The following is a 13,786-nucleotide window of genomic DNA, read 5'->3' as shown; positions in this document are numbered from 1 at the left end:
TAGCATCAATGAAGACGAAGAAAAGTCAGAAGATTTTAGAGGGATATAGTTTGAAATCAAGACCACAGAGGGACTCTTAGCTTGACATTTAGTAAAGCTAATGCCAGAAATGAAGGTACTTGATCAAAACATTAAAGACTTTGCCTTTGTCTTGTCTGCTCAATAAAATAAATCACAGTAGATGAAAGAATACCTGTCAGTTTGTTAAATCTCATTTAAGGGGTAGAATAATCTGTCAAGCACGTGTCTCACTGATTTCAGTGTAAAACTCAACTATAAGTTAAACTTGCAGTTCAACTAACCAGGAGTATAATAATGAGGCATGACCAATCTAGCAAATTGTCAAAAAGGCTTCCAAAAATGACACAATTTTGTTTTACCAAGTTACAAAATTCGTGGAAAACGTTAAATTAATAGGTCCAAGACTAAAACATATCAATATATAGAAATATCTACCGATAATCCATTTCTGTTCCTCTGAAAGAAGTTAATTCCATTTTTAAGCTAATTCAAACTCTGACACAAAGAGAAAGCGAATATGAGAAGCTTTAAAAAATATTGAGATAACTGTAATTTGTATAATTTTAAGTGTAATGTGCACCTCTGTCTATCAGACTGAAGCCCTCTGGCCATCTCAGTCTTACATATTCAGATCATTGCCTCAATTAAGGGAAACTCAGCAGAAGATAATTGGCATAAATGTTTATGGAAACACATTATTAAACTGGTCTGATCCAGACTGGCTCTTTGTGAAAACAGTCGCATCTTGAAACACATCCTGTTCTTTTATGCTGAATTTCCTCCACCAGAGATGTGAAGGGAAAATAGATAGAAAACAATAAAAATATGTTACAATTCCTTCATCTGATTCTAGATTATATTATTTTGAGTCATTTTAGGAGAGTAGTAGTTTGTTTTTGTGACAAATGGAAGACTATACCTCGTTTATTTTGTGTTTTCTGTTTATTTCTTGTACATTTTACCAACAATTTGTCAAACAAAAACCTCAATTTCAACTGAATCCAAGCTTGTTATCTGCGGCCCCTGTTCATATTGAAGGCAGGATGATGACTTCTGCTCCTTTAGCTGTTTGTCACTGCTTTTCCCTCCTCAGCGCCGCTTTCATTTCCTTGTCATTTAAGTGCCAGCGGTTTAGTGTGCTGTCTGAACACATGCAAGAATCTCCCACTTGTCCTGTAGGAAGTTCCATCAGCAGATGAATTTAAAGGTTATATTCTGATGAATATTCTGGGCCGGCGGTATATTGTTTTTAGCACAAAGCAATCTGCTCCCAGTTAGGAATGGGAGGCGCGTCTTTCTCCCTCATTCCGTCTTGAGTGGCGCATAGCAGCACTATATAGTTTAGAAGGCAGAACCTGGAGCAGAGCCAAAGTAATTTGGTCCTTATACTTAATGTACAGTCACATGTGCCAAGATTTAGTTGAGGGAGAGATGAGGAGATGAGGGTGATTGAGAGGGGGACAATCAAAAAGGTCACTGGTTTGAAATGATGCAGGCAGATTATGACTTCTTTTTTGCTGGAAGAAAACTCTGCTTCATTTTGGGACTATTGCCAGGGGAAGAGTGTCAACACAGCGTCGATGCAGACACAGATAAGCCATATGGATATGAATGCTAACCTGGGCGATGATGAGGATACGTTGTCAAGTTCTGAATAGGCTCTGTGATGATGTAAATTAAGGAAGGGGGCCTTTAAGAGTGGAGCAGGGCCTTATTGCATATGCATTGAGGTAGATCAAAGCCTTTTCCGAGGTCACACATTTACATAGAGATATGACCAGAGCTATGGGAACCTGGCAACCCCCTCTTTGGACTATTTTTAAATTGGACTTTTTTTTTTTTTTTTACAAGTCTTTTAGCATAAATAAAATCAAAATTCTCTGCATCAATGTCATTGAGTCTAGCCAGTACATTTAAACCGCTGGAATTAAATCTGTATTGTGTCTAATGGTTTGTGTGTGTTTTTACATTTACTGCTTAATCATTTTGTGTTTAATGTTTTAACTAGTGGCAATGAATCCTTTCTAAACTGTTAATTGTACGTCAAGTATTTGGTTTTATATCTATAGATGATAATTTGTCCCTTTAGGTATTGTTTTGCCTTAAAGTTCCTTCTCAAAGAGAGCCTAGGGTAATAACTTTACAAGGCTACTGACTGTCTTTGTTTTTTTCAGAAGAGGAAACTCAAAGGCCCCACAATCAAAAGGTGAGTGTAGACATTGGTAAAATCCTTCCTATTGGTTGCATAGACACAATGTCAAAAAAGGTTAATTATACCAAACAGATCGCAACAAAGAGGTCCGTGTGTTGACACGTTTGAAATTATAGTCAAATTTATGCTTCACAAAACCCTTGGTTTGATTAAATTTTTCTGTGATTGCACGTGTTTTTTTTTTTTTTTGAAGATGTGTAAATGAAGGAAGAAAAAAAAAAACAAATGACCTTGGAACCAAGTTCAGGTGACTGAAAGCTTCTTTTGAAACTCCCCCAGCAAACAACTAAAACCCATTTAAAGGAACATTCTTCATCGTTGTGTTTTGTTTTTACTAAAACTTAAACAAAAAGAAAAGGAATTTTGAGGATTCTATTATCTTCCCTGGAGGATACATTATTAAATCATGATGCTTTAGAACTCATTTAAATATTTTGGCATGCTTGAATGCCTCTACATAAAAATATGTTTTCTTTTCTTCCTTTTGAGTGTGGGAGGCCTACATTTAAAGTGTTTCTGACTCTCAAAACCCAGCTGCTGACAACTCTCACAATGAAATACAACTCTACCCCTTAAGTTTGCTCTCAACGAACTAAACCTAATCAGCTACATTTGTTCTTATCTTTTGGTTTTGACTCTGTTTTTTGTAGGTTTCTGGCTGGAGTCGGATGACAGCGACTCAGACATTGAAGCAGTCTTGCGTCCTCAATACTGACCGCCTTCATGACTGACCTCTCCCGTGAGACTCTTCAAGCATTATATAACTGCACATCTAGAGATCAGATGGACTCTTGGGAATTCACCTCATCAACATCCTTTCAGTGGCCTGCATTGTCAACCGTATACGCACCATATTGTAAAAACAAATAATAAAGTTGACAGCTCTCACTCTGGGTAAAGTATGTGAAGAGTTGTCCAACGCACTGATGTTAACCCTGCTTCAGTCTCTTTATTTGAACAACTCTCCCAGCTCATAATAACAGCTCGAAATAGATTAAACTGATCTTTTAAAGCGATTTGTTTGCACTAGGCTAAAAATCATGCATTTTGAATGCCGCAAGCATCTCCGAGTGCTCTGCCTCCAGTATGCTCGAGTGTAGTGATGTGAGTCACCTGTAAAATGACAAAGCACAATGGCCACTCTGCACGCTTCTGTTCGACCTGTGATCCTGTTGAAGAGGCCCATCTCCCAGGGCACCAAGTGATGCAGGGATAGCAAACTCACAATATTTCGAGCTCTCCCCACATCCTCACAGCAGCTCTGTTGATGTTTGTGATTGGGCTTTGTTTTAAACAGGCCTGTTTACATTCCTTACATGTTAACAGAAGTCCCAGAATTGATGTAGAAGCCGCACAAAAGAGGTAATTCAGGATTTTTCAGCAATTTTTTTTAATCCATTAATAACCATGCTACTGTGTGGGAGGTTACATTCCAAGCTTTACATTTATAGTTCATTATTTCCAAAACTGCCATTGTGGGATGTGGTAGAAGTCGCCGGCATTCCGTGTCAGTATGATTCCATTAGTCAGATTCTGGTGACTTTACATGCCTGAACCTTTTTAAAGTAGGACTCCACATTCATTACCAATAATGGCTTCAGACAGCCTTGACCCACACAGGAAAGGGATGGTGGCAGAGTAATTTGGAGTTTGCTAAAAGGCTCCCTAACATAATATCCAGTTAAGGAGCATGTCAACAGATACTTGTGTCTGACAGATGGCTCACTGCAGAAGTGCAGTTACATTTTACAAATGTGTACTAACAATAAAATGCTATATTTAACCAAAAAAATCTTGTAAAGTAACCATACTGATTTTTGTAAACACATCTTTATTTTTTTGCTGAAAGAAAATGAAATATCAGGATTTCAGAAAAAATGTGTATATTTATGGGTTATGGATACTTTAACTTACACATTAGCTGCTCTAATTTAAAAAAGTTTAACATTTTTTGCTCGTGTTGCTTTCCCTTTATGATCTGTTTACATTTTTTTTTTCCACTGTGAGAACTCACTTCAAAATGGTTCCATTTTGAATTATGACTGCTCTTAAAGGTCTTTAAGGTATCTTTTGTTTTATTTTACACAATCATACAGTTAGAAATACATACAGATGTGTAAACTACATAGATGGGTGACCTTTGAAGTTTTTAAAAATGTTCATTTTAATCAGGCCTATAAGATTAAAAAAACAAAACAAATTTACAGTACATTTTTGGTGATTGTATAAACCATACATTTTTGAAAATGTTTTCATGCAAAGGTTTTAAAAAAATAATGTTAAAATTTTCAAGGTTGTCTTGGTTTCCAAATGTGACAAATTTTGACAATGCTATTTCTCTTAGTAGTAACTTCTAATTCATTAGAAATTCCATTTGAAGAAAGTGAATACTATTAGATAAATCAAACTTGATGTTTTAGGGTTGTTTCAAAAATTTGCATAGAAATGTGCATCATTATTACAGTTTTTGCCACCTGTAATTGTTGTTTTAGTAATGTCTGTCAATGGCTGTAAATCCAAATTTAAATAATAAAGGAACTAAAATCACAAAATACTTCTATAACTGAAAATTCTGTTTAATATTTTTACATTTAGAACCATTATGTTTTCATGTTGACCCGATGATTGAATATTGTGTTGTATATTTATATGTTAAGGATGTAATCTTTCACAACTGTACTATGCTTTTATATACTTTATATTAAATGATATAAATTGGTGATCATGTTATTAAATGTTTCAAAACATGTACAACAGCTGGTATTAAAAGGGTTAAGATTAAAAAGACGTTTTTTTTTTTTTTAGAAAAATGTGCTTAGAAGGAGTACGAGAAAGTATCAGAGTTAAAAATTTAGTGTATGACTGCCACTATTCAAAATCCAAGATGGCCGCCAAAGTGACCATAAAAGTGTTGACAACACTTCTGTTATGAAACCTCGTCTTATAAACCTTCCAAAAATATACAGTTTATACAATCCCCATAAATTTCCAACAACTTTACACAGCAAACCTGGCTAGTCTTTGGGATGCATGAACTCACATGTTGACTTTGGGTATGTTTTGTTAATGCGTAGCAACAAGTTAATATTCAAGTCCATGTCAAATTATCAAGCCCCTATGGTTAAAAAGATTTTGTCTACTCTTAAAAAGTGGATCTAAGTGAACAATAAAAGGTGTCAAGATCATCCGGAATCTAACAAGGAGTTCAACACTAGTGCTGTGTATTGGCAAGAGTCTGCGGATACAATATGTATCATGATACACATGTCATGATACAATATATATCGCGATATATCCCAAGACAGCATCAGAAACAATATTTTACTACTTTTAAAAAAATATAACTTAGAGAAAAAACTTTGTCAGAGTTTCGGTACCCATCCCAAGTTAAAACTGATTTGTAATTGTCTCATTGAGCTCTGTAATAATTACAATAACAGTGAGGCTAATAATGAGTGAATCTAACACAAGCAGGTTCTCGTTAGACCTTGTTGTTGTTTTGATGCAATGTATAGCTGTTAAAAGAGGTTTAATATGCTGTGCTTCCATATCGCCAACTGAAGTATCGCGATATTTCATTGAATCAATGATTTCCTACACCCCAAGTCAACACAGCAAGAAAATGGATGGGACTGAAAACAACAAGCGGATTCTACAACCAACAACAGCCCAAAGAAGATGCAAAAACAGGGCGTTAAACCAACAGAAATATGTTGTCTAACAAAAAGCATCTGTAATTCTTATGGTAAATTAGCTGCCTCCTGTCTTGTAAGTCCAAATTATATTTAGATATTAAAAGCTCAACTTACTTTCCAGTTCAAACAAGATAATAAATCAGCTTTATAAGCACAAATGACAAAATGTAAGATATTTTTTTATTACATCCAAACAAAAAAAACACAGGTTGGTAAGAAAAAACCTTCAACATAAACTCTTGAGTTGTATTTAGATTGAAAGAAGCCAGGTTTTGTAAACTGTAAGTGTTCAATAAGTAGCCTTGGACATCATGACACAAGTCTAATGATTTAAGTGTTTCAGTTTTGCAAAAATATGCTCATCACCTGTGAACTCTAAAGTATGTTTGCATGTTTTCTGTTCTCATGCTGAACAGCCCTCACTTGAGAAACATAATCAGTGATTAGCAGCTGAACAACCAAGGTGTTAAAAGAGGTAAAAAGAATCTGAAATTCTAATGATTTTGTTAATTTTTTTTTTAACTAAACACAAGAACTAACAAAGCTGTTCTAAAAGGAATACCAAAAGTACTTCTAAATAGTGAATTATTTTAACCACTTTTTCTGTCTTTAAGTATTGAAACAGCTATAATAAATGTACAAACGGATATGGATTTTTCTTCCTTAGATTCTTCTCAAATACATGTGTTAGATCTTCAGAATTAGAGCTGTAACACATGACAGCCCACAAGAACCCTACTGCTAACTAGTTCCCAAGTGATAGCATAAGTGTGTAAATTGTCACAGTGTGCTTTCATAAACCCATCCCACTAATAACATCCTAATTGTAGTATTAATGCTGTTATTCCTGTCATAGGTTTTGTTCTTAGGTGTTCCCCTCACCTCCCTCTTTTTAACATATTCATCCGGGCTTTCATCCCACCTTCTGATTTAGGCTAAGATCCAGCTGATTAGGCTTTAAACTATCAGCGGATGTACTCTTTAAATGGGAAAATGCTGAGATCTGCAGTGATGCTCAGCCTTGTGATTGCACTTGAGTCCATTATTCAAAATACAACGCATCTTATGGTTGCATTATGGTCCATCACTTTTGGTGAAATTGTCTCCCCTTCTCTAGATATCCATGTTTGATTGTACAGCAGTGTTGTGAAATGGCTCTTCAGTGTGCCGCTTCTGTTCTCCTCTATGCAACTTTTATGTTTTTTTAAACAGAATAATCATTTAAAGCAAGGTCATTTTGATCTTTTGCCTCAATGGGTTTCAATTAAATATTCATTCATCCTGACGTGGCCTCTTTAGCAGCTTCTTTAGAATGTGTGTTAAAGAGACAAAAGGGTTTTGCTTTGGATTATACAAGCCGGGGCTTTTTCAAAAGGATCCAGCACTATTATGTGAAGTTAAACAATCTTTTTTTTATTATTATTTTAACTGATCAACTGCATTTGATGAAATGTTTGCTTTAGCCAGGAAGCTGAGTGTCTCCAAGGCTGACGCTTTAATGTTCAATGCTATCCTTGATTTTATTAAAGCAGAAAGCGTTTTAAAAAGGTGAACCTATGCGATCAGTGTTCATACTCACATCCTCTTTAGGTGATGTGCTAGTTTAAACATTTGGCAGATAGTCGCTATAGTATATTGCCAAGGTCTGAAATAGGAGTGCACTCAGAAGAAACTGATTTAAAGCTTTGCACGCAACAGTAAATGCTAGTATGTAAAACAGAGAATAAAATCTCAGCAAAATTCAGGCCTTCATTTGTTGTAAATGGGATGATATGATATCTACATGCCTGTACGGATCATTTTATATGCCTAACACAAAGTTTTCTATGGAAAAAAATAAAAATAATAAATCACTAAAACCTTAAATTAAACTCACATATATTTGTACCAATTAGAGCAAAAAGACGATGAAAAGTAAGATCCGTTATTTTAGATCAGGGGTGGACAAACAATGCACGGGGCCCATACATGGCTTATTAAACTGTTTCATCTGTCAATTGATAATCCTAAACTGTTTCATCTGTCAATTGATAATCCTAATTTTTGTTTATTTCCCTGTAATTCTGGTCTCTCCCCATAGATCAGGGGTCTGCAACCTTTAATAGTAAAAGAGCCATTTGGGCTTGTTTTTGACGGATCAAAAGCTAGTAGCAGCCGCAATGTATTATTTTGATACTGCTGTGCACTCATTACAGTGTATTTTTTCAATATATATATATATATATATATATATATATATATATATGTGAATTATGTTTCGTTTGTGGTATGAATAAAAACAGAAATATAAAGAGAAACTAGCATTTTCTTAAAATGTAAAATTATTTTGTGTTTGACAGAAGCTCGTATGATTACCTTTCAAAATAAAAGACGCCTTGTGCCAGACCGGATCATCCCAGTGCAGCTCTGGACAGCATAAGATAATATGTACTTTAAAACTAATAAAAGATCCGACTTTTTAAACGGAGTTTTGATTAGTATTTGAAATCTGTTTATTCTGGTGGAAGCATAGAGCAAACAAGACCTCTTCAAGTCAGCAGGGATGTAAAAATCTTTGAGGTGGTGAACTACAAAAACAATGACCACTCTTTAGGTTCAGAAAGTTAGTCTGCATTCATGGAATGTTGGAAGATCTTGTTGCTCTTCTGACGTTCACATGTGATTTCTGAATCGGACAGTCATTTTTTCAATCGTTGCAAAAACTCATGAATGCATTTTTCTAAGTTTGCATTTTCCCCTGAGGGATATCAACCCATTGGTCCAATTGGCACTAAAATGAGAATAAAAGCTACAGTTTTCAAATAGAAACTCAAAATGTTTATGTTGATTTTTAATCAAAACTAAAGCATGTTTTTATCCAGTTTCCATGGTATTTTTTCCTCTGATGCTGTGGTTTACCAAAGCACTCCATGCATCTGCTCCTGGTCTAGACACTGTCAAATTTTAGAACTCTTTGTGTCCCACAAGTTAAAAAAAAAGTTCTCCACTGTTCTAGATAATTGTTACAGCGACCAAAAGCACAACATACAAGTTGAATATTGAAAAAGTTAATATATTGGATATTACAGAGACTTGTCTTATCAGTTTGGACCAGAATAGTCATAGGATAAGGAGATTTCAGGACAAGAAATTAAGGTTTTATTCATTTTATTTGGAATATTTCTGCATGTTTACATTTGGTAAAACATGGCAGCACTCATTGTTCTGAATGTAAATCTTTTTTTCACAATAAAATTATTTTCTTTTGTCTATATTTTTAAAATCTGAGCTAACAAATGCTTATGTGTTAACACATTTTAGACGTAGTACTCAGTTACCTCATGTATTGTCAAAATATGACTTTGAATGCTGTTAGATACAATAGCATATGATGACTGTTAATATTGATTCCCATTATCAGGAGTCCCACAATTAAGCAGAATTTTTAAAAGTTTGGAGAAAACAACAGAGAAACTTACTCTGATGTGTGGTATTTTTGCAGCCTGCGGAATAAAGGTAGTGGTTACACTTTTGCACAAACATGCGTCCTCAGATAGGCCAGATAACCTTTACATAATACAAATATATGTGCAGACCTCCTGCTGCATTTATCTCTTGATTCAGCATGCATCCGAGAGCGCAGCAGGTGAACAATAGGTTCAAGGATGATTTACACATGAATGATGTCTGTGAATGAGAGCGCGCTATAGAGGACGGCTGTCTCTCGCATTTGGGCCAACAAGGTCCGCTCCCCTCTGCCCCCACTCCAAGGGCCAGGTGAGGTTCTCTGCCACAAAGGGCCAAGAGAAAACGTGTTCCGTAAAGACCTCTAAAACTCCCATTATGAAGATGAATTCTGGAAGATTTCAGCAGACATATATATATTTAAAAAAATGGATGCCACTTATTTACAGACTGGTGTCACTTGGTCATGGAGCTTTGATCTTCATAATTCAGGGCTGTCTCATGTATATTATGCAAAATAAATAAACAAAAAACAAACCTTCCACTCACTCTTTATCAAAACCACTCATAATTAAGGTTACTTTTATAATTAAACTAAAAGGTAGAAAAATAATCATATTTTAGTTTTCCTTACCCAATTTTATGCACCAAGAAGAGAGCAAAACTTAAATTTTAATCTAAATTTTGACAATATTATTCCTTTATTTATATTTTATGTCTTTATAGCCCAATATTTTACTTTTTAAAACATTTGAAATTTATTTAGCAGGGTTTGCAGCAATTAAATTCGATTTCAGTAACAATATTTAAGCACAGGCTGAATGTTTTCTCAGCTCTGCATCAAGCACTCTTAAGTTTTATTGTCTGATTCAACCATTTTACCAGTTTAACAGACAAAAACACCTAAAAACAATCCAGCTTTTTGTCAAGGATTCTCTTAGTTTCGTCATTTAGAACATTTAAATCTGTGAACTTTTTCACAAAACTTCACAGTAAAAGCTTTCCTGTATTTTTCCCAAGGATTTTGACACTTTGTCCTTTTTTTGTTGTTAATTCTTTGATAAATATCAGGGCTTAGATTAGAAGCATCCCATTTGCACCAGAAGTCTTTGTTCAGTTGGCCTCCAAACTTCTTATATTTCACCATGTATTTAGAGTTTGAAAAACCATTTTGGTTGATTAGGAAATTAAACATGTACCTGCAAACTTTGCACCATGTGTGCTTTGAACTTCAGCTTTTTACTACTATTCCACTAAATGCCTTAAGTTTTTAGCCTGTTAATATACAGACTTTTAATGCAAGACTCAGGCACTTGCTAAATTACAAAAGACTCTCTTTGTTCCTTCTTAATGAAATCTTTGGAAAACAGCTTAAGTGAGTATTAGATATAGGCGCAAATTTTAATAACTGGGCACAAAATGTACAGTTCTCAGAGATGAATCTAAACCGAAAGGGACTTGCCAGAATGTTCTTTTTATGTAGACCCGACCCAGTTTTTTCTAAAATCTTACTGTTATCCTGTTTTTTGGACGACTACACAATCTTTTACTATTCTATTTGCGATGTAGCAAACTGTTTTTCTGCAGACATTCTTCCTTGAGGTGTAAAGGGTTTGAAGGCCGATCATAAGCAGCCAGGGCCGGCCTTGGGGATAGGCATTCTAGGCGGCTGCCTGGTTCACTATCTGTTGGCGGGGGCACCAAATCCCAATCACTATATATCTATGTTTCACATACCACTCAATTTATGCAAAAATGTAAAAAAAAGTACTGATTAAAAAATATAAATAAAATAACCCAAGAGTTTGGCATTATCAATAACCTCGCCCGGTGCGGCCTCTCTCTTTACCTGATGGTGTCACTGTCTAAGCTAGGCGTGGAGAGGGGGGGTGTGCAGTGTTGCCTCAAAGAGACCATACTATGATCTTCTTAAGTTTTTACAGAATAAACTATATCCATATAAATGATCATATATTATCTTTGGAAACCTAAAAGCAATTTTTTATGAAATATGAAGTAAAACGCCTTAATCTATGAGGCATCGCCTCTCGCTCCTTCATGAGGTCATCCTAGAGCTGACCTCGTCAGCTTGCCAGCCTTGGAAAAAAAACATAATTTTTTATTAAATTGATGGACATACAATGCAGCTTGGGCGTTTATCCCCAAAATATGGCACAGACAGAATGGTGATGGCTAATGGGTTGATTTTGCTGTGAAATTCAGTCAAAAAATGTAGACAACAATACCAGATGAACATTTCCGGATTTATTGAAATGATGAGAACATTGTTCTGATTAGTACTGGCTGCGAATGTTTCCTTTCTCTTTGAAATATACATAATCTACATATCGAAATCCTTTTTCACACGTACCTTTCTGCCTTGGCTTGATAAGCCATGTTCAAACCAATTCTCCCAATTTGCGTTTTCCACCAGGAAATAGTCTGCCCCTTTCTGCACCTGGAAATAGTCTCCCTTTCCCTTGCCATCTTCCCAATATCACTTGTTTGCTTGCGTCCTTATAAGATACGTTCAGGATCCATCTCAGCGTGTCGTTTAGATTCCTCAACAGAGGTTTTGTCACGTAGTTCCATCGCTAAATCGAATGAGTACTTCTTGATCTTCGCTAAACACAGCCTGCCGGCACCTGCACGACTTTCCTCGTGAATCTCGCAATGGTCAGCTACGGAGTTTGTGTTAGTCTGACCGGAGCAGACTCAACCTTAAGGGGGTGGTACTCATTTTGTGATGTAAGCATGTGAAAGCCCGTTCATTTTCTTGGGTATCGGGAGGGCTGCTGATGAGAGTGCAGGTTTTTAGAGGATTACTCAGAAATGTGTGAATGATCAAAATACCACTTTGAGGTTCTTAGTAGTGAGAAATGAACAGTATATTACACTTAAAATCTCAACAGTGGATTTTTCATGGTACGACCCCTTTAAAACTTTTAGGGTGACGAAGCAGCAAAACAGGCCCTCAGGGACAGGTTTAAGGGAAAAAAGGAAGGAAGATCAGGAAAACAGGCTCAAAGCTGAGGTTCCAGTAAGCAGCCAGCTTGGTGCATTATCATGACCTCTGGATGAAGACACAGTCAGCAAACCCTCCAGAGAGGACCTGGTGGCAGACAACATGGCAGCTGAACATAATTTGCCGGTTGTGGAAATTCCATAACATTTCAGAGTTTTTAGCCACTTTTATTAAAACTTTCTACGTGAATAAATGGTTTCATGTTCAGGATTAACTTTAAAAAGCAATATAGGATGAAAACAACATCAGAAGGATATTTTGTTGACAAACACAAACAGTGACAATTCAAATTCTCTTCAGGGGTTGCAATAATAGATCATCTAATAAGTTTAAGATAAACACAAACATCGTCATTTGCTGTGAAATTGAACTATAATGAAATTTAACCAAAAAGTCCCACTTTGATAATCTTTTAATCTCTTGTAAGCGCGTTCCCAGTGGTCTTTTAACTATGATTACATCAGTTTTTTTTTTGTTTTTTTTTGACAAGATTATAAAAAAACAGTCGTTTTCTAGGACATAGTTTCTGAAGAACACCAGTAGTTCAGCAAAAAATGTCCCTCTGAGTCGTGTCGGCATAGGAGTAAGCCTACGCTCATTTCCCATGATCCCTTTGTTAACACTCTCCCCCTCTACCTTGCACCCCCACACACACAACCTACATTAGTGGTGCAGCAAAAATGGCGAGCAATATTGGAGCTATTGAACCGTACAGTTTTATTTCAGATGCCAGCTCGGACGAGGAAAACAAAGACGCACATGTGTTTGTCTGCAAGTGGATTCATCAGAATGAAGTGGAGCGGGGAGCTTGTGGCCAGCCAAAGTAGTTTGTATGTGTAATTAACACATCCCACAAGTTCATGTATTCATTATTGAGATGCTTATTACATCCTTTGTATTTTAAAACAGACTTTATAGATTATGTGTTTGAAGAGATGCAGAATATGAAGAGATGTGTATAGTCTTGTATATGTTACAAAATAAAACTGTGCATCATATTTGTGTGTTTTTCATATGCTTAAAATACACGTATTCACTAGTAAGATCCAAACAAAGCACAAGAGTGTCACAATGAGTACAAGGCCCAAGATCTTTTGAACAGCCAAAGAATTATCAAGCCTAGTTGACTTCAAACATTTTTTGGTTGTTTTTCTGCAGTTTATAGCAAAGTATTAGAAGGACTTCACCCTCCCCTAACAAATATGATCATTATTTAAACCATGAAAGCAGAAAATATAAAGGCCTATTACATCAGAATCCTAAAATTCTTGAAGGGTTATTACCATTGAGATTTAACGAGAAAGCACACAGTTGAGAGATGGCTTGTTTAATGAAACCAGAGCGTTAAGAGGACACACATTCATAAATATGATTTGAATCATACCTATG

At 35.7% G+C, this 13,786-nt stretch overlaps 1 protein-coding gene across 4 annotated transcripts in view; it reads left to right on the top strand.

Moving 5' to 3' along the window:
- The window catches only part of kiz (kizuna centrosomal protein), a 26,031-nt gene extending 22,865 nt beyond the window's left edge, over window positions 1-3,166 (top strand). For all 4 annotated transcript variants that reach the window (XM_024269379.2, XM_024269360.2, XM_024269369.2 and 1 more), the window contains 2 exons: window positions 2,196-2,227; window positions 2,884-3,166. In XM_024269379.2, coding sequence (XP_024125147.1) covers window positions 2,196-2,227; window positions 2,884-2,964 — 113 coding nt within the window. In that variant the 3' untranslated portion in view covers window positions 2,965-3,166. The remainder of the gene's footprint in view (window positions 1-2,195; window positions 2,228-2,883) is intronic.
- Window positions 3,167-13,786: the final 10,620 nt, after the last annotated feature.

Source organism: Oryzias melastigma, linkage group LG22, assembly GCF_002922805.2.
Source record: "Oryzias melastigma strain HK-1 linkage group LG22, ASM292280v2, whole genome shotgun sequence".
Classification (NCBI taxonomy): Eukaryota; Metazoa; Chordata; class Actinopteri; order Beloniformes; family Adrianichthyidae; genus Oryzias; species Oryzias melastigma.
Note: the sequence above shows the minus strand (reverse complement) of the source record. Positions and strands in the feature narration are given on the sequence as shown.